Genomic DNA, 26,626 nt, shown 5'->3' with positions numbered 1-26,626 from the left:
AGAGGCGCTGGAAGTTTGTTTCTGAAAGAAATAGAGCTTTACTTTCAGCATCCTCTACTATCCAGAAGCAGTGATCCTTCCGTTTTTTTGGAGCAGAGATAAATGTGTATGCCAGGCTTGTCATTTGTAGCCCAAAAATATTTGTCTTTGATAGGAAGTTCTCTGAATTCTGAAATATTTGTATACTCTTTGAATGATATTGTTTCTGATGGAAGTTGACTTACAGATCAACACATTATAGAAATAGTATTTATGAACAAATTGAATTATAAATATTGTTGTTGTTGTTGTTGTGGTCTTCAGTCCTGAGATTGGTTTGATGCAACTCTCGATGCTACTCTATCCTGTGCAAGCTTCTTCATCTCCCAGTACCTACTGCAGCCTACATCCTTCTGAATCTGCTTAGTGTATTCATCTCTTGGTATCCCTCTACGATTTTTACCCTCCACGCTGCCCTCCAGTACCAAATTGGTGATCCCTTGATGCCTCAGAACATGTCCTACCAACCGATCCCTTCTTCTAGTCAAGTTGTGCCACAAACTCCTCTTCTCCCCAATTCTATTCAATACCTCCTCATTAGTTATGTGATCTACCCATTTAATCTTCAGCCAGTATTGGCCAATCGATTAATTAACTCTTGAAATTATGACTTTTGCAGTGTAGCTATTTTTATGAAATGGAATATTTTGTCTACTATCTAAACTGTCCATTTAATTTTTTAAAAAAGAGCATTTTCCGTTTGGTCAGCATAAAATGAATTGTATTCAAACTGCTATTAACAAATAAATAAACGTATTTGTCTACAAAATGAGTTTTCATTCGATATAATTAAAGAAAAACACTGCTACAAATTATGCACAAAAAGTTATTAGTTTTTTGCCATTTCTATGAAACAATAAAAGAGAAAAGAAGTTAAAGCAACAATAACAAATTAAAAACTTAACAGTTCAGTCATAGTACGCAATTAAAATAGAAAGTAGCTGATCTGCTACCTGTGCTTATACAGGGTGAGTCACTAACCATTGCCACCTACAATAACTACGAAAGTATGGCAGTAGCTGAAAAGTTTGTGCGACAATTGTTGCATGGGACACCGGGTGCCCTAATATGACGTTTTTTTTTTTGCTAGGTTGGGTCTCGCCAGAGAGATGAAAGTCAATTTTGTTTTTTCAATGGGATGCTATAGTTTGGTACTTTTTTTCTGATAGCGGCTATCGAGACGAATCCAATGATGTGTAACAGTAAGGTCTTTGGAGATCAACGAAGGTCAAAAAGGTGGTATGGACGTCCATTTTCAGAAGGTGTTCGAAGTGATGACCATTGGTAACAGTTCAGTGCTGCAATCTTCTTACCATGGATTGAGTGGTATTTCTTATCACTTCCGCACTTATCGAAGCACATTCTCTCTCGCATATCGTGCAAATAGTGAATATTCGCCAAATACGGCGCATCCGTCTAACGTGCCATTGACATGTAACCACCATTCGACGGTTTCACAATACAACACTAATAGGAACGGTAAGACTAGTATCGGCGAATCAAGCGAATGTGAATGATGTATTCCTTTGAAGAACAAGTCAATATGCTTCTCATTTACGGAGAATGCCAACGGCAATCAGTGAGAGCTATAGACTTACACGCTGAAAGAGATCTTCAAAGAACTCACCCTGCACGTCGTACATTTAAATATGTGTATGATAAATTGAGAACAACTGGTGGATCTTTAAAGCATCGGAAAAATATACGGCATAAGGAAAGTTACTAATGAGGAAACGATATTGATACTCTTGCCACTGTGGTTCGAGATCCTTGTGTTAGTTCGCGTCGAACCGCAAGGGAATCTGAAATGAGCCAAAGTAGTGTTGTCCGTGTTCTGCATCGCCATAAATGCGATCATTACCATTTCAGTCTTCACCAAGAATTAACTGGTACGGATTGTATGTATCGCATTGAATTCTGCCGATTGGCTCAGTTTCAGATTCAGAGGGATGACACATTTATTAATTTGATTTTATTTACTAACGAGGCTCCATTTACGAACTATGGAAATATTAATTTGCTTAACATGCATTATTGGGCAACTGAAAATCCATGTTGGCTGCGGCAAGTCGCACACCAAAAACCGTGGTCGGTGAATGTATGGTGTGGGGTTCTGGAGGACAGAATTATGGGCCCCTATTTCATCGAAGGAAATCTTAATGGTAGGCTCAAAATGGTTCAAATGGCTCTGAGCACTATGGGACTCAACTGCTGTGGTCATCAGTCCCCTAGAACTTAGAACTACGTAAACCTAACTAACCTAAGGACATCACACACACCCATGCCCGAGGCAGGATTCGAACCTGCGACCGTAGCAGCAGCGCGGCTCCGGACTGGAGCGCCTAGAACCGCACGGCCACCACGTCCGGCTCTTAATGATAGGAAGTACACCACATTCCTGCAAGAAACATTAGGTCTGTTATTGAAAGAAATACCTTTAGGAACAAGGAACAGAATGTGGTATCAACACGATGGGTGTCTGGCACATTTTTGGTTGAAGGCTAGAAATGAGTTGCAGTGACAATTCCCAAATCGTTGTATTGGACGCGGAGGAGAAGTGTCGTGGCCGGCTCGTTCGCTTGACTTGACGCCTCTGGATTTTTTCTTGGGGGGGGGGGGGGGGTTCGTAAAAGACATTGTTTATAAAGACGTTCCGACTACACCTGAAGATATGCAAGAGATAATTATCGGAAGATGTGCTTCGATAAGTGCCGATGTGATACCACTCAATCCATGATAAGAAGATTGCAGCATTGAATTGATACCAATGGTGATCTCTTCGAACACCTTCTATAAATGGACGTTCACCTTTTTCACCTTCGTTGACCTTCAAAGACCTTACTGTTACACATCATTGGATTCGTCTCGATAGCCGCTATCAGAAACTAAGTACCAAACTATAGCAACCCATTTAAAAAAACAAAGTTGACTTTCATATCTCTGGCTCGACCTCACCTATCAACAAAATACCAATGTCATATTGTGGCGCCCAGTGTTCCATGCAACATTTGTCCCACAAACTTTTCAGCTACTACCATACTTCCGGAGTTATTCTAGGTGGTAATTGTTAGTGACTCTCCCTGTATAATGTGCCTTTATCTTCTTGTAGGCCTTTGAAGCTGACAATTTGACACCAAAAATATTCTCCGACCTGAGTTTTGGCCCTTTAGCACCGAACATTCGTAATGCCAATCCTCGATGACAACATGGTTTCTGAACAGAGTTTCAAAAAATTAGACACGATAGCAGAATGTCGGTGATTTTTAGTAGTATTTGTACTCACAAGCAAAGCAGCGAACGGTTGACAGATTTCCTTTTATTTCCAGAATGGGGGTTTCACTCTGGAGCGGAGTGTGCGCTGATATGAAACTTCCTGGTAGATTAAAACTGTGTGCCGGACCGAGACTCGAACTCGGGACCTTTGCCTTTCGCGGGCAAGTGCTGTACCAACTGAGCTACCCACGCACGATTCACGCCCCGTCCTCACAGCTTTAATTCCGCCAGTACCTTCTCTCCTACCTTCCAAACTTTACAGAAGCACTTGCCCGCGAAAGGCAAAGGTCCCGAGTTCGAGTCTCGGTCCGGCACACAGTTTTAATCTGCCAGGAAGTTTCATATCAGCGCACACTCCGCTGCAGAGTGAAAATCTCATTCTGGAAACATCCCCCAGGCTGTGGCTAAGCCATGTCTCAGCAATATCCTTTCTTTCAGGAGTGCTAGTTCTGCATGTTTCGCAGGAGGGCTTCTGTAAAGTTTGGAAGGTAGAAGACGAGATACTGGCAGAAGTAAAGCTTTGAGGACGGGTCATGAGTCGTGCTTGGGTAGCTCAGTTGGTAGAGCACTTGCCCGCGAAAGGCAAAGTTCCCGAGTTTGAGTCTCGGTCCGGCACACAGTTTTAATCTGCCAGGAAGTTTCAGTTCCTTTTTTTTTGCCTGCTTTATTTGATATTTCGATTCCGCATATCTTGAAATGCTTATTACATTATTCTGAGAGAGTTTTAGAATTTTTCAATCGTTGTTTTACGTCTCCGCTTGTTACTTACAGGGGAACCTCCCCATTGCTGCTCCCTCCGATTTAGTGGTAAGTTGGCCGTCAGAAACTGAACACAGATCAAGCATGAAAACAGGACGAAGGTGTACTGAAATGCAAAAAAAAGCAAAATAGGAACAGTGAACGGTCCACGAACAGGAAGTGCAATAAATAGCAGCCCCACTCTGCAATGGCGTGATAGGTAAGTGGTCATTGTGTAGGACTCCCCCGCGGGCAAGCCGTATTCAAAACTCCCACGTATCATTCCTTTTTTCCCACAGCATTATCAACTGTCCGTCCGGTCACTGAAATGTTTCTTCTCTTTCTGTAGTCTTGGCGGTTGTGATACTATATATTGGTTATAGAATATGTGTCATGTGGTAAGAATACGTTACCGTCGCAAGTAAATGTGATGTGTAGTGGGAGCAGACAAGATACCACATAGATGTCTCACAGAAATGAAAACAACACATAAAAAAATGTGAACTGTGTTACAACGAAGGAATTCAGGATTCAAGACTACTGAAACGGAACACGACTTCAAAAAGTCAAAACATATGTTTTGATATAGCACAGAGCAACGGTGTCATTGTGAAACTGTTGCTTTCATTTGTTGCAGCTTATATGACAAACTCTTATGTTTTCACCGTTTCTTTGGGAGTGATTACATTCACATTCATACAAACACCTATATCGGACAAGGGGGCATATCTCACTCACTTACCATTCGTCCAAAGTAGGTGCGTCGATAAGAGAGTCCTGTCATATGACACACGTACTGTCACTGATAACGTGTATGACACCACAGATATGTTTTCCGGTGGAAGATTCGGTTGACTTGCGCCTTGTCATCAAAAGTCTGCAGTTCCCATTCGAAAGCCACTTCCTTTCAGCTCTAATAGAATAGTTGTGCAGCATCAACTCTATTATAGTTCCCTACCTTACACCTCCCTGTTGCAAACTGACGTTACACCACAATACAGACGCAAATTTGAACGAAGCGAACAGCGAAGAAAAGCGGAAAAAATATTGGCATGAGGTAGTTCTGAACACGGCTCGCCGGCTGGGTAGTGCAAGACCGTAATTGCTTAACCATGACGCCACTTCTGTTCTGAGATTCTTTGTATTGCACTTTTCGTTCTTGGAGCGTTCACTGTTTCTGGTTTGCAAATTTTTTCACAGTCCAGTAGTACATCTTCTTCCTGTTTTCATTTTCATGCTTGATCTGTGCTCAGTTTTTGACGGGTTGTCCATAGGCCCTCTTACCACTAAATCTTAGGGGAGGGGGGGGGGGGAGGGGATGTTTCCTTTGTGAGAAAAATCGCAATAAAAAACAGAAAACCGGCTACTTCAGAAACCGGTTATTATGGGCAGTTTTAACAGTCAGGGTTCAAAAGGAGACGAAAACCCGGTTGTTTCGGAGGTAGCCGCCATCCCTATCCCCAGATGGCCAAGCGTTTAGAGAAAATAGCATTTTTGATGCGGGTCTGGTGAGGCGTGAGCCACTTACGTCAGCGGAGTTTCAAGGCAGCTTATGGCACAGCGGAAAGAGCACAGAACGGTAATCCGAGGGTGGTGTAGCCGAGTCCCTACGCGGAAACATGTTACAATGGAAATTAAGTGAAGTAATGCTTCATACATGGCTTTTTTATTAATTTTGCATAAAAGGTACGAAAAGGAAAGGCAAAGCAAACTTAGGGACTGCAAATAAATTTCAAGGAAGGTATTGCAAGATATACACGGGAACTTTAGTTATAAAATTAGATACATTTATCATTTTACAGTTAATGATTTACAAATGCTCATATTCATCGTAAAAACAGGAGAAGCATCTTGCACTCGCAGGAAACGCCGCATTTTTACAGTTACATGGTTGTTTTAAAGATTCAATGAAAAAACTAGATTTACATTGATATAAGGTTCTCTCTGATGGCACAGACCACTCGTAACGCATCGTTCCGCCAAATACTGACGAGGATAGATAGTGACGTACAGTGGAATGTATTTTGAAGCAGAATTCCTGGTATGTGACTTCTTTCTCCCTCTCTAAGCGATAAGAACAGTTTTGAGGTTTTTCGATCAAACTCTTTTCTTGTCGATTTAAACAAACATCACTGGGTTGCACTAGCGGAGAGCATTGGGGGAGGGGTCACTGTAATACTTCACAGTGATAATCGTTCATCCTGTAAATTCTCGTGGTATAATTGTGATTTATTTGTCTTCTCCACAGGACAATGTACAGCAGAACAATAAATTTGTACTGCTGTACATAATGCTTCATCACATCAGCCAATTTTTTTTTTTTGTTTAAGTCTGCTGTAAGTTCCCAGATTTGGATGAAGTAATGACGACTTTTCTATATTTTGCCATGTACTCATCCACCGCGTTCTAAATGCTCGAGCCAAAATTTTTCGTTGCTTTTGCTTCTCCTTTTCATGAAAATGTTAATAAATACAATACACCGCGCGTTATTTCCGTTCATTTGCAGTATAGGTTACGCAAAAACTAAAAATAGAAAAGAATTAAACATAGTGACTCGGTCCCATGACTCACAGATTCCGCTGCCTGACAACTTTGGTAACATAAGTGGCTCGTGCCTCGCCTGACACCGGCCAAAAATTCCATCTCTGCTAAACGCTTGGCCGTTTGGAGCTTTCATTTCTGTCGCTTTCATACCTGGCTAAGTCCTGCGTATACCCCAAATGTGGAGGATAATGGTGATGACAAGTAGGCACGCTCCCCTGTCAGTCATCAATATATTTATTTCTGGTTTTTGTAGGAAAGCAAGCAATTTAATGAACGATTGTGTGCTAGGCGGACAGAAATGTCGTAACAGACCGTGGGGACATCAACTAGCTGGAGGTGCTGTTTGATAACAATGGAGCGTACTTGGTGACGTCTTAAAGAAGACAATAAATACTATTTATTTCAGTTGAAATTTTTGGTGTTTTTGCGTATGACCTATTCGCTTTTAATTGTAGTCTGTTATGTAGTTTCGTTTACGGAGGGGATAAAAATGGTTCAAATGGCTCTGAGCGCTATGGGACTTAACTTCTGAGGTCATCAGTCCCCTAGAACTCCTTAAACCCAACTAACCTAAGGACATCACACACATCCATGCCTGAGGCAGGATTTGAACCTGCGACCGTAGCGGTCGCGCGGTTCCAGACTGTAGCGTCTAGAACCGCTCGGTCACTCTGGCCGGCGGGGATACTATAAATCGGCTGATGACTGTATAGCAATTGTTTGTAGTACTTGTTTCCCAATCTAGTGATAGGATCTGACAAGTCTTTTGAAAGTATTTAGATTGCACGGGGTATGGGTTAGTGATGTAGAAGTGACTATTTGTATAATTGGTTTTGCGACTCAATTGCAGGAACTACTTCTCGTTCAAACTCATTGAGGTGTTGATAATGGTGTCTTGAGTAACATCAACTCACCGTGTCCAGTATGAAATGTTTGCGTTTGCGTTTATTTAAAGCAAACCTGATTTGCACCCTCATAGTGGCGTTATTAGGGCCACTCTTGCGCAATTGGCGCGAAATTTGAGTAGACAATCTTTTTCAGTTGTATAAACATGCGTACCAACTTTCGTTTCTGTCGCACAATTCTCTCTTGACGTTGCGATTTTTTGCGTCAGTGTGTAAGTTCCGCGTCAGAAATGAGAACTTAATTTATTACTTTGCTATTACTGTCTCTGTCACTCAGAAACTTTGCAGGCATTATGGAAATATACTGCTGAAGGCAATCATAAAATTATGTTGTTTTACGACATAGAGATTAGCAGATATGTGATAAATATTGAGTAGAGTGAAAAGTCAACTTTTCTTAAAACCTGAAATATTTCTCTATTTCAGTTGCATAAAATCTTCATTGAATTAAAAAAAGATGGTAGAAGGTAGTTCTCGTATCACTCTATCAGTATAGCTGCCAAATTATATAAAAAAAACAGCGTTTTCATTTTGTACGTTCTGACGCCCTGCTCGTAGGAAAACGTTACATGCAGCCTCCTACGCAGGAGTATTCCGCAGCACTTTGCGATAAGTTCCCGCACCTAGGAAAACGTAGCTTAAGGAACGTTTCAGGTGATTCTTCAATTTCTTGAGGCGTATTTTATGACGAAATAAATCTCGGGTGAACAGCCTGGTATGAGTGTGCATAGGACACAATATTTCGGCAATCGACCACGTTGCCATCATCAGGTGCGGTGATGTACTGGCCGGCAGTGGGCCGGGGCCATGTATATATAGGACAATCCCCCTCCCGCTCCTCCCACAGGCGCTTCCTATGAGTCGGTGCGGTCCGCGCCACGCGCGGGGTCCAGGTACAGCTTCCGTTCTCCCGCCGTCTGGGCGCTGAGTCCTAGGTCTTCTCGTTCAGGAGGGTCTGCCGTGCTCAAAACTCTTGTACGCAGAGATCACACCATCTCCGACAGGGACAGTCTCCAACAAGAATTTGACCATCTGAAGACCGTGTTTCGGAGGAACGGTTACAAGGAAGGGCAGATTCGAAAGGCTGTACATCCCACACCTGCAGCACCGGCGGAAACTGAGGATTAACCTCAGGAGGAGGCGGCATTGGCTATTATTCCGTTTTGTGGGGCCTTATCCGGAAAAAATTGGACGCATTTTACGTAAACACTAAGTGAAAACCATCTTCCGTCCTCCAAGCAAAATCAAGAGCCTTCTTGGTCGTGTCAAGGACAACCTTGGACTACGTAAATCAGGGGTTTATCAGATACCTTGCCAATGTGGTAGTGTAAACATAGGGCAAACCATTCGTACCATTGAGGACAGATGCCGAGAACATCAACGGCACACTAGACTGCAACCGCCCAGTAAGTCGGCAATCGCTGAGCGTTGCCTGTCGGAACTCCATGGATTGTTACCAAACCAAAGTTCTGACACAGACTTCCAAATACTGGGACTGTGTCATCAAAGAAGCCATAGAGATCAGAGTAAGGGAGCCACAACTAAATCGTGACAGCGGTTACATCTTTAGCAACGCGTGGGAACCCACGATCACCCGGATTAAGAAGAAAAAGGATATTTCCCAGAGTGTACCGACTTCGGGGGACGAGGGAAGAATAACGAGAGCGGTGCCGGCAGACCCTCCTGAACGAGAAGACCTAGAACGCAGCGCCCAGACGGCGGGAGAACGGAAGCTGTACCTGGACCGAGCGCGGGGCGCGGACCGCACCGACTCATAGGAAGCGCCTGAGGGTGGAGCGGGAGGGGGACTGTCCTATACATACATGGCGCCGGCCCCACCGTCGGTCAATGGCTCAAATGGTTCAAATGGCTCTGAGCACTATGGGACTTAACATCTATGGTCATCACTCCCCTGGAACTTAGAACTACTTAAACCTAACTAATCTAAGGACATCACACAACAACCAGTCATCACGAGGCAGAGAAAATCCCTGACCTCGCCGGGAATCGAACCCGGGCGTGGGAAGCGAGAACGCTACCGCACGACCACGAGATCCGGACCCGTCGGTCAATACATCAGCGCACCTGATGATGGCAACGTGGTCGATTGCCGAAATATTGTGTCCTATGCACACTCATACCAGGCTGTTCAGCCGAGATTTATTTCCTCAACGTGTCAGTTGTTCACCTGTTGAAACATCGGCAGATGTCGAGGACTTTACCAGATGGCATTCCTGTAAGTTACTTGTACATGACGTCTGCTCCGCGGCTTACCTGGTAAGGGCTGTAGGCGGGCTGGAGGCTGTCGCAGCCGTCGCGCAGGTCTCCCAGTATGGTGACGAAGAGGCGGTAGAGGCCCGGCGGCAGGCTTGTGGCGTTGCCGCGGACCGCCACGGGACCAAACGGCGGCGCCGCCTGCTCCAGCTGCAGCTCACCCACCGCCTCCGTGTTGGAGCCGCTCAGAGAGGCGCGAGCCGTTACCACGGGGCCATCCTGCCGCACACAAGCAACAGCTGGTTTAGTCAGCTATCGCGCATCGGCCACACTGGATCGAGACTTTGACTAAAGCAGAGCAGCTGAAATCTCTATATGTACGCTAAATCGCCAAAGAAACTGGTACAGGCATGCGTAGGCAAATACAGAGATACATAAACAGGCAGAAGCCGGCGCTGCGCTCAGCAAAGCCTATATAAGACAACAAGTGTCTGACGCATTTGTTAGATCGGTTACTGCTGCTACAATGACAGCTTATAAAGATTTAAGTGAATTTGAACGTAGTGCTACAGTCAGAGCACGAGCCGTGGGACACACCGAGGTAGCAATGAAGTGAGGATTTTACCATACGACCATTTCACGAGTGTACAGTGAATATCAGGAATCCAGTAGAACATCAAATCTCCCACATCACTGCGACCGGAGAAAGATCCTGCAAGATCGGGACCAACGACGACTGAAGAGAATCGTTCAACGTGACAGAAGTACAGCCCTTCCGCAAATTGCTGCAGACGTCAATGCTGGGCCATCAACAAGTGTCAGCGTATCAACCATTCACGAAACATCATGGATATGAGTTTTCGGAACCGAAGGCCCACTCGTGTAGCCTTGACAACTCCACGACACAAAGCTTTACGCCTCGCCTGGGCCCGTCAACATCGACATTGGACTGTTGATGACCCGAAACATGTTGCCTGAACGAACGCGTCTCGTTTCAGATTGTATCGAGTGGATGGACGTGTACGGGTATGGATACATCATGAATCCATGCACCCTGCATGTCAGCAAGGGACTGTTGAAGCTGATGGAGCCTCTGTAATGATGTGGGACGTGGAGTGATGTGGCACCCCTCATGCGTCTAGATACGACTCTGACAGGTGACACGTACGTAAGAATCCTGTCTGATCATTTGCGTCCATTCATGTTCACTGTGCATTTCGAAGGACTTCAGGCAGCCCACAGGTCCAGACTTGCTACAGAGTGGCTCCAGGAACACTCTTCCGAGTTTAAACACTTCACTGGCCACCAAGCTCCCCAGACATGAACATCATTCAGCGTATTTGGGATGCATTGCAACTAGCCGTTCAGAAGAGATCTCCACCCCTTCGTACTCTTACGGATTTATGGGAAGCCTTGCAAGATTCATGGTGTCACTTCCCTCCAGGACTACTTCAGACATTAGTCGAGTCCATTTCGCGTCGTGTTGCGCCACTTCTGCGACCTCGCGGAAGCCCTACACGATATTAGGGAGGTGTACCAGGTTCTTTGGCTCCACAGTGTATATAAAAGGCAATCTTCGGACTGACTGACTGCCTCATCATCGCCCAAACCCAGACCGTCAAGGACAGAAACTTGACGTTTGCAGGGAGTGTGGACCTTATAATGCAGGCATCATTTAAGAAGGGGTTTTCCGAAATTCCAGTCCTAAGGGGGTTAAAAAGGCAATGGAAGACTTTTTGAAAGTATGTCGGTATTAAGCCAATTTTGAATCTAGAACTACGAAATAATACACTACTGGCCATTAGAATTGCTACACCACGAAGATGACGTGCTACAGACGCGAAATTTAGCCAACAGGTAGAAGATGCTGTGATATGTAAATGATTAGCTTTTCAGAGCATTTACACAAGGCTGGCGCCGGTGGCGACACCTACAACGTGCAGATATGAGGAAAGTTTCCAACCGATTTCTCATACACAAACAGCAGATGACCGACGTTGTCTGGTGAAACGTTGTTGTGATGCCTCGTGTAAGGAGGAGAAATGCGTACCATCACGTTTCCGACTTTGATAAAGGTCGGATTGTAGCCTATCGCGATTGCGGTTTATCGTATGGCGACATTGCTGCTCGCGTAGGTCGAGATTCAATGACTGTTAGCAGAATATGGAATCAGGAGGGTAATACGGAAAGCCGTGCGGGATCCCAACGGCCTCGTATCACTAGCAGTCGAGATGACAGGCATCTTATCCGCATGGCTGTAACGGATCGTGCAGCCACGTCTCGATCCCTGAGTCAACATATGAGGACGTTTGTAAGATAACAACCATCTGCACGAACAGTTCGACGACGTTTGCAGAAGCATGGACTATCAGCTCGGAGACCATGGCTGCGGTTACCCTCGACGCTGCATCACAGATAGGAGCGCCTGCGATGGTGTACGCAACGACGAACCTGGGTGTACGAATGACAAAATGTCATTTTTTCGGATTAATCCAGGTTCTGTTTACAGCATCATGATGGTCGCAACTGTGTTGGGTGACATCGCGGTGAACGCACATTGGAAGCGTGTATTCGTCATCGCCATACTGGCGTTCACCCGGCGTGATGGTATGGGGTACCATTGGTTACACTTCTAGGTCACTTCTTGTTCGCATTGACGGCACTTTGAACAGTGGACGTTACATTTCAGATGTAGTACGACCCGTGGCTCTACCCTTGATTCGATCCCTGCGAAACCCTACATTTCAGCAGGATAATGCACGACCGCTTGTTGCAGGTCCTTTCTGGATACTGAAAATGTTAGACTGCTGCTCTGGCCAGCACATTCTCCAGATCTCTCACCAATTGAAAACGTCTGGTCAATGGTGGCCGAGCAACTGGCTCGTCACAATACGCCAGTCACTACTCTTGATGAACTGTGGTATCGTGTTGAAGCTGCATGGGCAGCTGTACCTGTACACGCCACCCAAGCTCTGTTTGACTCAATGCCCAGGCGTATCAAGGCCGTTATTACGGCCAGAGGTGGTTGTTCGGGGTACTGATTTCTCAGGATCTATGCACCCAAATTGCGTGAAAATGTAATCACATGTCAGTTCTAGTATAATATAGTTGTCCAATGAATAACCGTTTATCATCTGCATTTCTTCTTGGTGTAGCAATTTTAATGGCCAGTAGTGTACCATGTTCTTGGTGCCTCATGCGGAAAATAAAAAAATAAAAAAAATGCGTTTCAGCGTTTTTGGATATCCAACTATAGGTGGGTGAAACTTTTCCGAAAATAAATAATTACTAATTAACTACTAAAGGATTTTTACTACATCTGTTGCAACTGGTATTGACTCCTCGATTAGAAACTAAAAAAACATGTTTCAGTGTTCCTGGGAATTCTACCGTTATTGTAGTGTAATAGGGAATGAAAACTTTTAAGAATATATTTCGTTACATTAAAGTAATTTGAAAGCTAATTTTGCGAAAATTAGTATTTCACTTCTCGGTTTTATATATAAAGAAACATTTATTAGGGGATGAAGGTGGCTATGGAAATATCTCCACAAGAATGCAAAAGCTATGATAACAAAACCTTTGGGCTACAGTACGAGAGTCGCTCTTTGATCAGAAGTAAATTTGGAAAAAAATCTATGATTGTATGGCTTCAATTGGCGTGAAAAGCATATAAAGTGTTGCAGTACGTGAACAAGATAAAAATTCAATTAAATAAAAAATCATCTATTCAGCCCATACAGTCTACGCGAGCGAAGCAGAGGGCGCTGAGCTAATCACTTAACAAAGGCAAGGCTTCCGGTCCTGATTGTGTATCAGCCAGGTCCCTCTCAGAGCATGCTGATACAATAGCTCCATACTTGCCGTCATATGCAACCGCTCCCCCGTAGAAAGATCCGTTTCTAAAGAAACAAGTCACACCAATACTCAAGAAAGGAAATAGGAGTAATCCGCTGAATTATAGACCCACATCGCTATTGTCGGTTTGCAATAGAATTTTGGAACATATGCTGTCTGTGAACATTATGAATTACCTCGAAGGAAACGATTTATTGACAAATAGTCAACACGGATTCAGAAAATATCGTTCTTGTGAAACACAACCAGACCTTTATTCTCACGAAGCGATAAGTGCTATCGACAGGGGACTCAAACTGATCCCATATTTTTACAATAGATTTACAGAAGGTTTTTGACACTGTTCCTCACAAGCGACTTCAAATTGCATACCTGTCGACTATCGTCTCAGTTGTGGGACTAGATTCGTGCTTTCCTGTCAGAAAGGTCACACTTCGTAGTAACTGACGGAAAGTCTTCGAGTAGAGCAGAATTAATAACTGGCGTTATAGCCCTCTGCTGTTCCTGATCTGAAAAAACGATTTAGGAGACAATGTAAGTAGCACTCTTAGATAGTTTGCAAATAAAATAACAGAAATCAGAGCTCGCGCGGGTGGATTTAAGTGTTGGTTTTCCCCGTGCGTTGTTCGTGAGTGGAGCGGTAGAGAGTAACGCGAATTTGGTTCGATGAATCCTCTGGCAGCTAATTGTGAATTGCAGAGATGTATATGTAGATGAAGGTTAGCAAACCGAGTGAGCGACGGAGGGATACGGTGGCTCAAGTGCCCCTCTGAACACCCAGATTTAGTAAGCTCACTCTAAAATACTACATCACCCGCTTAAGGGCGATTCTACCGAAAATGTAAACATTTCTTTAAAAAAATCTTCATAGTCATAGTTAGTAAAGGAGAGATTTGAACCTCTACTCGTGCAAAGCAAAAAGAGCTGTATTTTAATGAAAAAATATAGTACAAGTCTATGCATTATCATTTTGCAACAAGTACTAATTTATAAACGTTTTTTTGAAAATTTTTGTTTAAGGTAGGAAGAAAGTTATAAGATCAGTGAACTACGAGACTCAATCCATAAGTCATGACAACTAAGGTACACCGTGCGAACATGTAGCATCGCTGTAATCGCAGTAAATACATTCGAAAGCCCACGGCAAGTAGTACCGAAATCGACCGGCAGATTGCTGCCGCGTTCGAGGATAGCTCGGTACCAGCGCGTTAAACACTTAGTGTGAACTTGGCAGTGCTACAAAATGGATGTAAGCAGATTGGAACGGCGAGCATACGTAAAAATTGCCTTTCTCGCTGGCAGGAATGCTACTCAGTGTCATGCGAAGCTACGAGGAGCCGTGGGTGACGGCGAAAACGTCCGGCAATGCTAGATAATGCAGTCATACTCCATGAGACCGCTGAAGGCCACTTAGCAGACGTCATCAAGAATTGTGTACAGCGTTGGGGGTGGGAAATCCTCCCGCACCCATCCTACTCACCAGCGTTATCGAGTTCGTTTCACAATTGCAGAAACCGCACTGGGGGACTATTCTGAGGCAGAGTAGTTGGTTTTCATTCATTTTTGCTCCATTTGTACTCGTTCACAGCACTGAGATTCCAGCCTGACTGTCGTCAACCGTAAGGCCCAAGTACCAGGGGTGATGGTCTGGGATGCTACTTGTTTTCGCAGCAGACTCCTTTGATGGCCATTCAAGGAGCCCATACATCACAGAGGTACAGCGACGGTATTCTACACCCGATTTTGTTGCCGTTAGTGGCAACCCATCCCGGGCTTACATTTCAACCAGATAATGCCCGCCCGTACACGGCGAGAGTTTCTACCGCTTGTCTTCGTGCCTGCCAAACCCTACCTTGGCTAGTAAGGTCACCCGATCTCTCCCCAAATGAGAACGTTTGGAGCATTGGGCGCAGGGCTCTCCAACCAGCTGGGGGTTTTCAAGATCTGTTGCACCAGTCGGACAAAATTTGGCACAATATCCCTCAGGAGGACGTTCAACAACTCGGTCGTTCAGTGCCAAGCCGAATAACTGGCAGCTAAAGGGCCAGAGGTCGACCAACGCGCTGTTGACCTGCTCAACTTGTGAAGTTCTTTCCCTTGAACAAATTCGTTTTTTTTCTGAAATTGTGATAATTTGTTTGTCGGTACGTGTATATCACATCAACCAGTTTCCCTCCCATTCGAATTATTCCTTCGTGGTGCGTTTTTTTTTTTTCGTACATCGCAACACTTTTAGTAAACACGTGATCAGTCCGCTTTTTCATTATACTTCTCACTACCAGAATTGTTTAGCGAATACTGATTTAGACGATACAATATTTCATAACGCCTCGCAACAGTATTTTATTTACTGAGTAAGGGGAGCCTTCAGCCCACAGAGATCTGTATCAATATCGGTATAATCGAGTCTACTTCTGAAGAGGAATCGGCGATTTCTTCTTCCAAGGCACTGAAAACATCGCTATCACCGAAAAACTATGTAGAGCGCTAGGAGTGGGCCAACAAAGACGCAGAATGCACACGAGAGCAGTATGCGACTCAACACAGAGAAGAAACATACACTACTGGCCATTAAAATTGCTACACCAGGAAGAAATGCACATGATAAACGGGTATTCTTTGGACAAATATATTAAACTAGAACTGACATGTGATTACATTTTCACGCAATTTGGGTGCATAGATCCTGAGAAATCAGCACCCAGAATAACCACCTCTGGCCGTAATAAAGGCCTTGACATTGAGTCAAACAGGGCTTGGGCGGCGTGTACAGGTACAGCTGCCCATGCAGCTTCGACACGATACCACAGTTCATCAAGAGTAGTGACTGGCGTATTGTGACGAGCCAGTTGCTCGGCCACCATTGACCAGACGTTTTCAGTTGGTGAGAGATCTGGAGAATGTGCTGGCCAGAGCAGCAGTCGAACATTTTCTGTACCCAGAAAGGCCTGTACAGGACCTGAAATATGCGGTCGTGCATTATCCTGCTGAAATGTAGGGATCGAATGAAGGGTAGAGCCACGGGTCGTAACACATCTGAAATGTAACGTCCACTGTTCAAAGTGCCGTCAATGCGAACAAGAGGTGACCGAGACGTGTAACCAATGGCACTCCATACCATCACGCTGGGTGATACGCCAGTAAGGCGATGACGAATACACGCTTCCAATGCGAGTTCCCCGCGATGTCGCCAAACACGGATGCGACCATCATGATGCTGTAAACAGACCCTGAATTCATCCGAAAAAATTACGCTTTTGCTATTCGTGCACCCAGGTTCGTCGTTGAGTGCCCCATCGCAGACGCTCCTGTCTGTGATGCAGCGTCGAGGGTAACCGCAGCCATGGTCTCCGAGCTCATAGTCCATACTGCTGCAAACGTCGTCGAACTGTTCGTGCAGATGGTTGTTGTCTTGCAAACGTCTCCATCTGTTGACTCAGGCATCGAGACGTGGCTGTACGATCCGTTACAGCCATGCGGATAAGATGCCTGTCATCTCGACTGCTAGTGATACGAGGCCGTTGGGATCCAGCACGGCGTTCCGTATTACCTTCCTGAACCCACCGATTCCATATTCTGCTAACAGTCATTGGATCTCGACCAACGTGAGCAGCAATGTCGCCATACGATAAACCGCAATTGCAATAGGCTACAATCCGACCTTTATCAAAGTCGGAAACGGGATGGTACGCATTTCTCCTCCTTACACGAGGCATCACAACAACGTTTCACCAGGCAACGCCGGTCAACTGCTGTTTGTGTATGAGAAATCGGTTGGAAACTTTTCTCATGTCAGCACGTTATAGGTGTCGCCACCGGCGCCAACCTTGTTTAAATGCTCTGAAAAGTTAATCATTTGCATATCACAGCATCTTCTTCCTGTCGGATAAATTTCACGTCTGTAGTACGTCATCTCCGTGGTGTGGCAATTTTAATGGCCAGTAGTGCACATAGCGTTTTTTGGAGTACAGATAATCCAGGATTCGGAAACAACAGGGTACGACATAGCGAGGACCCTACCTTGTGCAGTCTGCACGATTATAAACAGAGTACAGGAAGCGCAACGTTAGCTAGGAATTCTTATGCATATTACGAGCAAGACTTGGGCTGCCGTCCGCCTGACTAACTGCTGCTGCTCGAGTCCTGTGTTAACCTGCAATGCTTGGAGCGTAAAGTTCAGACGGAAGGTGGTTCTGTGATGTTATGGGGATTACTTCGCAGCAGTTGGGCCACTTATTCAGGTTCTCGTGAACTTGGCCCAGAATGTTCACTCCAATATACTCGGTGACCACGTTTTGTCATTTCATCTACATCTTAAGTTCAGTAGTACACTGTAAACACTCTCGTCCTCTAAGATGACAGCAACCATCTTCAAATGGCTGTAAGCAAACTTCCCTATCTGACGAACAGTAGAGCACCCTATCACACCTCGACTGCCGCACTAAATAAAAAAAAAAAAGGTTCACATGGCTCTGAGCACTATTGGACTTAACTTCTGAGGTCATCAGTCCCCTAGAACTTAGAACTACTTAAACCTAACTAACCTAAGGAGAACACACATATCCATGCCCGAGGCAGGATTAGAACCTGCGACCGTAGCGGTCGCGCGGTTGCAGACTGTAGCTCTTAGAACCGCTCGGTCACCCCGTTCGGCCCCACTAAATCACTCGACATTATGTTCATAGAAAAGGTCTTAGACTATCTGGAAGTGAAACATCGGAATCGACATCCCTCACTTTGGTAGATCGAGGAGATATAATCATCACGAGTGAATTCAGCTGGGTGTGACATACCAGAAGAAACTTGTGGAGTCTTTTCTTCATTATCAAGGTTAGAGGCAGCGCCGCGTAGTGTTACTGTATTATCTCCTAGACCTGACAAACTTTTGTCCTGTGTGCTTACAAGAATTTTCTCGGTGTTCAAACCGCGTCATCTGGAAATGGAAGCACGCGCCTAATAAGATACCGATTTTGCTCATCTTTCGTACGATTGCAGTACATTCTTAGATTAACAATGTTGATCTATTACGATATCTTGCTTCTTAGGCTTTGCCACCTGTAATATTTCTGGCTCAGTCAGCCATCACATTAGGCTCCAAGAAGCTGTTCCCAGAGCAGTGGAGATGCAAGAAGTATATAGATGACGAAATGTGGTGTGAGGTACCTGTGACAAATGTTAGATTCGGTACCATTCCCGTGAGAAAGACCGCCTGCATAATGCTACTGCTCTGTGATTGGCTGCTGTGTTCGGAGAAAGGGCGCCAAAACGTTAAAGTATAGTTCTTATTATTAGTTAAACTACATATTGTAATGACTTCACTTTCTAATATAAATATCTCTCAACAGCTGACTATCAATCAGTCCTTTTAGAATTATTAAAAACAATTTAAATCAAAAACAAAAGACTCACGAAATTGCAGACAGCACTTCGGAAGCGTTCGGGTCACGCCTTTTCTGGTATGGCGCGCGAAGTGTTTCGGGCTGTTCGTCACTCTGGATGAGGCAGTCGAGAAGAACAGACATGTTGTCTGTCGTAGGATGTGTTTCCAATTTTTATTTAAGTTCCTGTTCGTCACTCTGGATTAGGCAGTTGAGATGTACAGTCATGTTGTCTGTGGCAGGATGTGTTTGCCAGTATTCAGTATTAAAAGATTCACTCCGGCAGTCATGAGGCACAGACACGTTCCACAAATAGTGTAAAGATACACACATTTTCGTAAACATTGTGTTTGGTCATGTACTTTGCTGTATCAGAAGGTGTTGTGTTAAGTTCATGTAGTCTTGTCGTATGGCTATATTAAAATATGCTAGTGGCATCCCAAAGAAGTGATACATTATTTCAGAACAGAACCTCGCTAAAAGTCAGTTTCAGCCTCAAGATACAGAACCTACGACCTGCGTGCTGTTTTCCGCGCTGGGGACGTCAACTTGAAGACAGCAGGTTAGTGAACTATAACAGAACCTTCGTATTCCACACAGTGCAGTGGAAATAACTACGCGCCTCACGTGCACTGCATGCACAGAACAAATGTGCTCAGTGATACATCATCTGCAGTAATGCAGAGGAGGTAAAGGAGGATGATCGTTATATTAACAGCAACAGTCAATTCATTCTTCCTTTCTTGCCGTACACCTTAAACCGATATCCCAATGTCTCTTCACATCGGTGATTATTTGGCAACGGTTTTCAGCAAATTCTTCCAGTACGGATCTCGAAGCCAGCGATTATTAACGGCACGTCCGAATACGCGTCAATAGCCGCTAACGCAAATAGAATAACAGAGAATTTAATCACTAGTTATAATACTACCTGTCGTGAGTGACGTCATAGAGCAAATACAGTGCTGCTTCTGTCATTAACTGTAGAATATTCCGGTGCATTGGTGTATTCAATCAGTCTTCATTTAGGACCATCAATAAGCATCGCGACCGCTTGAATCGCTGGATATGACTTGTGTGACCATGCGGCCAGTAAACCTGTCGCACAGTGATATATTCCGCCGTGGCGCTGTGCGAACACTGATTTATGTGACGTAGGTAAAACGTTCTCCATACAGGTATTAAGCTCATAAATCCACAGTTGCTTCTGACTCGCGCGCGCACACACTCACATACACACATGCGTATCCACACGCGCTGTTGTCGTCCTTCCATTACGTGTCACAACTGCGAAACAAAAAATCAGATTAAAGTATGTTACGAGCTTCACACCTGTCACTACTTGCGTTGAAAAAATTGTCTATAGAAATTCGTTTTTCCTCGCTGGAAAAAGGTTACTGAAACTATAAATTCCCTTTCACGATATGTGCACTCCACATCGCGACAATCTATGATCCAGCAAAAGAAAAGTGACAGAATCTTTTGATACGCTCGCAGACCTGAAGCCGTGTGCCATAAAATGTAGGGTGTTTCGAAATCAACAGTAACGAAGGAAAATGTTTCAGACGTTCTACTGTACTGTACGGTTTTCTTTCCGCAGTTGAGAAGCCGTGAACAAAAAGGCAGCGCATTAATTGATTTAATAAAATTAGTTAGTTAATAAATTGACTGTTAATTTGCATACTGTTTCATTCCAATGTAGTTCAGTAGTATCACACGGTAACTCTTTCTGAGTAGTAACTCTGTATTTGGTTGTTATACTTAATTATTGCATGTGCCACAGTCGTTCTAAGGAGCTATGGAGGTTTAATGAGCTTACGAAAAATCGTTACCCGCGAATAGAAATATCGACAGATATCAATTTAAGCGAACTTTATGACCGAATAATCCGTTTAAGCTATCTTAATGAAGAGAAAAAACTGAATATGGAGTTTGAATAGTTATTGTGTTTATTTATTTATTGAAGCCAGAAGTATCACATTTGAAGTTTAAGATTTCCATAAAATAACTTCAGTACTCTCCAAACATATCCAATACACACAACTTGCAATCAGAGATTCTAAATGAAATAAATATGTTATATCAGATACATGAAACACAGTAAAAAAATGTATGCCTAAATATGTATAAAGTGCAGTAAAACGACAGCGCTGCCGCTATATTTTTAACGATGAAGATCGTAATACGGCAATGGTCAGTACATTCTGTCATTTTTGTTCCAAAATTGTGTGGCTTCCTAAGAAAGACGTGATTTTATCTTCTGGACAGTTATGCGAGATCACTAAAGACGTAAAATCCCGTTATTGTCATAGACGTTTCCTGTCTCAGTCTTCATTGTATCCAGATTGGAGATTTTCTGATGGTGCCATTCATTGGACGAGTTGGCTACGTCGCCTTATCCAGTCTTCAGTCTCCAAAGGCAATCCAGTGAGGTTCAGATTCTGAGTGTTGGCAAGAATTTATATGTGCACAAAGTAGTCCTCCAGAATAAGATTTTCACTCGGCAGCGGAGTGTGCGCTGATATGAAACTTCCTGACAGATTAAAACTGTGTGCCCGAACGAGACTCGAACTCGGGACCTTTGCCTTTCGCGGGCAAATGCTCTCCCATCTGAGCTACCGAAGCACGACTCACGCCCGGTCCTCACATCTTTACTTCTGCCAGTATCTCGTCTCGTACCTTCCAAACTTTACAGAAGCTCTCCTGCGATACATGCAGAACTAGCACTCCTGAAAGAAAGGATACTGCGGAGACATGGCTTAGCCACAACCTGGGGGATGTTTCCAGAATGAGATTTTCACGCTGCAGCGGAGTGTGCGCTGATATGAAACTGTGAGGATATGAAGCTGTGAGGACCGGACGTGAGTCGTGCTTCGGTAGCTCAGATGGTAGAGCACTTGCCCGCGAAAGGCAAAGGTCCCGAGTTCGAGTCTCGGTCGGGCACACAGTTTTAATCTGCCAAGAAGTTTCATATCAGCGCACACTCCGCTGCAGAGTGAAAATCTCATTCTGGAAACATCCCCCAGGCTGTGGCTAAGCCATGTCTCCGCAGTATCCTTTCTTTCAGGAGAGCTAGTTCTGCATGTTTCGCAGGAGAGCTTCTGTAAAGTTTGGAAGGCAGGAGACGAGATACTGGCAGACGTAAAGCTGTGAGGACCGGGCGTGAGTCGCGCTTCGGTACCTCAGATGGTAGAGCACTTGCCCGCGAAAGGCAAAGGTCCCGAGTTCGAATCTCGGTCGGTGCACACAGTTTTAATCTGCCAGGAAGTTTCAAAGTAGTCCTCATTTGGAGCCCATTAATTTTCTTTCTGGACTGCTATATATGCGCACTTTCGCAAAAAAAAGTTATGCGTGATTGCTAGTGGTCCAGTCTGATGCAACTCCAGGTCTCTTAAAGCTCGTGCAGAACATGTTTTAATTTAGGTATAAAACTCCGATGCTTGTCTATCATGAGTTGTCCTGTATGATTTCTCTGACGTAGATTCGATTACCTTTTCGGGCCTGTTTTGCTACTCGCTCGAAGTTCGAATTGTTCGATAATTAGGTGTAGTAATAAACGATACTGGATGCGCCTTTCAGCTTCTCTTTCACTTGCGTACACCAATGAAAACGAAAGCAACTGAGACTAGCGATAAATTTCACATCAAAACTGAGGACCAATTGCTAGATTAAGTTAAGGAATTGGACTGAAAAAAACACATGATGGACGATAGAAGAAGAAAGGAATAAGGAAGTTAAAAACAGACCCGGAGAGTGTTGCTAGCTAAAGAAGTCTACTTGTATCTGACGAAGAGCCTATTTGAGGAACATATTTCTGAAGTAAACGTCTCAGTCATGGACAGTGAGAAAGCCAGAAACGAATAGATTCGAAGCGTTTGATCTACACTGAGATGACAAAATTCATGGGATAGCGATGTGCACATATACATATGGTGGTAGTATAGCGTACATAAGGCATAAAAGGGTAATACAATGGTGGAGCTGACGTATGTACCCTGTGAAACGTTTTCCGGCGTGGTTATGGCCGCACGACGGGAATTAAAACTCTGAATGCGGAATGGTAATTGGAGTTAGACGCATTTGACATTTGATTTCGGAAATCGTTAGGGAATTCAATATTTCGAGATCCACAGAGTCAAGAGAGTGCCGAGAACACCAAATATCGGACATTACCTCTCACCACGGACAACGCAGTGGTCGACGGCCTTCACTTAACGGCCGAGAATAGCAGCGTCTGCGTAGAGTTGTCAGTGCTAACAGACAACCAACATTGAGTGAAAAAACCGCATAAATCAATGTGGAATGTACGACGAACGCATCCCTTAGGACAGTGCTGCAAAATGTGACGTTAATGGGCTATGGCAGCAAACGACTGTCACTGCAGCACATCGCCTGCAGTGGCTCTCCTTGGCTCATGACCATCTCGGTTGGACCCTAAAAGACTGGAAAACCGCAGCTCGGTCAGATGAGTCCCGATTTCAGTTGGTAACAACAGATGGCAGGGTTCGAGTGTGGCGCAAATTGCACGAAGCCATGGACCCACATTGTCAATAAGGCACTATCAACGCTGGTGGTGGCTCTATAACAGTGTGGGCTGTGTTTACGTGAAACGAACTGGGTCCTCTGGTCCACCTAACCGATCATTGACTGGAAATAGTTACCGCATATTTCAGCAGATAAAACGATAATTGAAGCATAGAAAAAGGCACCCAAAATCTATGTTATCTTATACGACAGATGTAAAACATTGACTGAAATTTATACAAATTGTAAGACGTCGTGGTCTCTTGACCTTCATTACTTACATATTCCGCCCTCACAATCATATTCCGCACATCAAGACGCTTCATTCGAATCCAAACTCGATAAGATAAAGTCAATGTTGTATGAATTCATGTAAACGATATGCAAATAACTAGTAAATCGCAAGTGCGCACTGGGGTTGAAATACTCGAGACTGGCGAACACACACCCATTCAAGACACGACGGTCACAAAAGCTTTTAGTTTGGGAGAGGCAAACCTCACGACAGGAGGTCGGTCCCTTCAGAGGACGGGTCGGCCTATCTACGTCAGCCAGCAACCACCCGTGGAGCAGACAGCGTTTACCGAGTGAAAGGCTGAACGACCCCGTGTCTGGCTTAAAAGCAAATTCTGCTACACTGTGTGGGAGCGCCCAGCCTATGCATTCTTTACAAACATAGCACACAGTTTCAGAGGTTTTCACAGGAAGACAGCAAACGCCAAACGCTGATGCTACAGATTTCGGATTGGTCGCCTTAAACGAAACGTCATTCTCCCGTTTTAGAAGAGCAGTGCTGATTGGCAGACGATATTCCTGCCGCCTTGAACTGAAGGAGTAATGGAAGAGACTGAAAGATATACCCCTTCATATCTGGCGTGGAGAGGGGCTGTTCCTTTGTCGCTCTTGGAGCGAGAGCACGTAGCCAGAAATAGAGCCAGCATAGGGCAGATATGCCACCTTCTTTGCTTCATCTTGCTCTTCTTCAGGAACCTGTGGTATAGTGGCTGGTTGGAGTGCCCTCTCAATTTGTCTGTCCGTGTATCCATTCTTGGAGAAAACTGTTTTTAGACGTTCTATCTCTATAGGTAGATTCTCTTGGTCTGACAGGGCACGTGCTCTGTGGACCAGGGTGGTGACAGCTGCTGGCCTGCAGATATAAATCAGTGTGTGTTGGTTTTCGGTACACACTGTGGCCAATTGATCCATCTGCTTTCCTCTGGACTAGTACATCCAGAAATGGCAGCTGGCCATTCTTCTCCAGTTCCATGGTGAACTTGATATTAGGGTGGCATGAGTTAAGATGTTCAAGAAACTTATTGAGCCTGTCCATCCTGTCCTATTTCTGCCAGAATCAGTAGAATCCTCTGTAAACACAATATCAAGTGTGTTTTCTGTCCGTCCAACAAGATCGGGGGACTGCTGGGGAGTGACAAAGACGACCTGGGGTTACGAAAACCAGGGATTTACAATATACCTTGTCAATGTGGCATGTCCTACATTGGCCAGACGACATGAACTGTGGAGATCAGGTGCAAAGAACATCAGAGGCTCACTAGATTAATACAGGTGACTAAGTCAGCCATTGCTGAACACTGTCTAGAACTAGATCATGCCATGAAGTACGAGGATACCAAGATTCTAGCACAAACACCCAGATTTTGGGACAGTGTTATAAGAGAATCGATAGAAATTAAAATGGCTGACGATCTTATGAACCGTGACACAGGGTACCAGCTAAGCACAGCCTGGGATCCGGCTCTGGAATTATTAAAGGAGCAATGGGGCCAGCTGCAACACTACACAAACCGAAGAACCAGAGACATGGATATGGAAAACGAGCCCCTGACGGACTGCCAGGCGCACCAGACCGAAGATGGAACACCCAGAAGTGGGACTGGTGGGCGCGGACCGCAGAGGGAACATCCAGAGCCGCAGCGGACGAAAAACGGAGCGGCAACGCTCCAACAGGTCGTGGTGAGCGGGCGCGGACCGCAGAGGGAACGCTTGGTACCCCAGACCGTAGATGAAACCCCCAGGAGCGGGTTTGGTGGGCGCGGACCGTAGAGGGAACACCTAGAACCGCAGCGGACGGAAAACTTAGCAGCAACGCTCCAGCAGGTCGCAGGGAATGGGCGCGGACCACAGAGGAAGCGCCTGCAGCGGTTAGGGGAGGGGGAAGGCCATAGGCATAAATACCTGACCACGTCCACTCGAGGAGCAGTCTCAGGTCGCACCTGATGAAGGTCACGAGCTACGTTACCGAAATATCGTACAAGTACGACGCTGATATCCGGCAGAACACCCGACAACCCAAGATGTCAATAATTTTCGTTAGTTTCATGTTTTTCTTACACTAACTAACACTACTCCAGTACCCAAGTATCCCACTAGTTACGTAAGAAATTTTGTGAATTTTTGTGTCATTTCCTTACAGCAGAACACTTTAGAAGATATTTATTGCTGAAAGTTTCTTTAGAACGTTAGGAGCGTCTGTCTGACTTCTGTAGTAGTGTGGGGGTGGAAATTGCATCTTGCAGGAGCCACAGGGTAAAGGGTACATCTCAGATTAATCCGTTGCACAGAATGACAGAATAGCACCCACATGCTCACAAAATTAAACCCATTATAAAATAAAATAAATCGCTCACTAATGCATTTAAAACGCTGCAAAATGCTCACAGTCGTCATCTAAGTTAAGCAGTTCCTCAGTTCATCCTCACTTTCGTTGTTGAGAAGTTCCTCATATGGGTCCCATTCTGGTCCTTGTCAATCGATTTACGCTTCGTCGTAAGAATTCCATAACAAGTCGTCCTCAGTGTCATCCACAGCATAGGAAATCCTATACTTCCTGAGGGATTTTATCACTGTTTCCCCTTTCACTTTTCCCACGATTTGGTCACGAAATCATACAAAACATCAAGTTATACAGCCCGCATAGCTCCACATTTCGTATATGACTTCTCGCTACTCATCGTCCAATTGTCCCACTGTTTAAGCATGTAGTCTTTGAATGGTTTATTCAGAGAGACGTCTAAAGGTTGTAGCATTGAAGTCAAACAGCCCGCTATTCGGCAGTGTTAATACTGCTTCGTGCTATGTGATTTTTGGTATTCTCGGTTAAGTGACTGCGAAATGTTTCCCATCCCAACAAAC

The 26,626-nt window shown here is 44.7% G+C and overlaps 1 protein-coding gene across 1 annotated transcript in view; it reads right to left on the bottom strand.

Moving 5' to 3' along the window:
- LOC126162739 (superoxide dismutase [Cu-Zn]-like) overlaps positions 1-26,626 on the bottom strand; it is a 170,375-nt gene that overhangs the window by 68,727 nt on the left and 75,022 nt on the right. The window contains exon 3 of the mRNA XM_049919415.1: positions 9,774-9,992. Coding sequence (XP_049775372.1) covers positions 9,774-9,992 — 219 coding nt within the window. The remainder of the gene's footprint in view (positions 1-9,773; positions 9,993-26,626) is intronic.

This window comes from Schistocerca cancellata, chromosome 1, assembly GCF_023864275.1.
Source record: "Schistocerca cancellata isolate TAMUIC-IGC-003103 chromosome 1, iqSchCanc2.1, whole genome shotgun sequence".
NCBI lineage: Eukaryota > Metazoa > Arthropoda > Insecta > Orthoptera > Acrididae > Schistocerca > Schistocerca cancellata.
The sequence above is the reverse complement of the archived record's forward strand: the minus strand, read 5'-3'. Positions and strand labels throughout refer to the sequence as shown.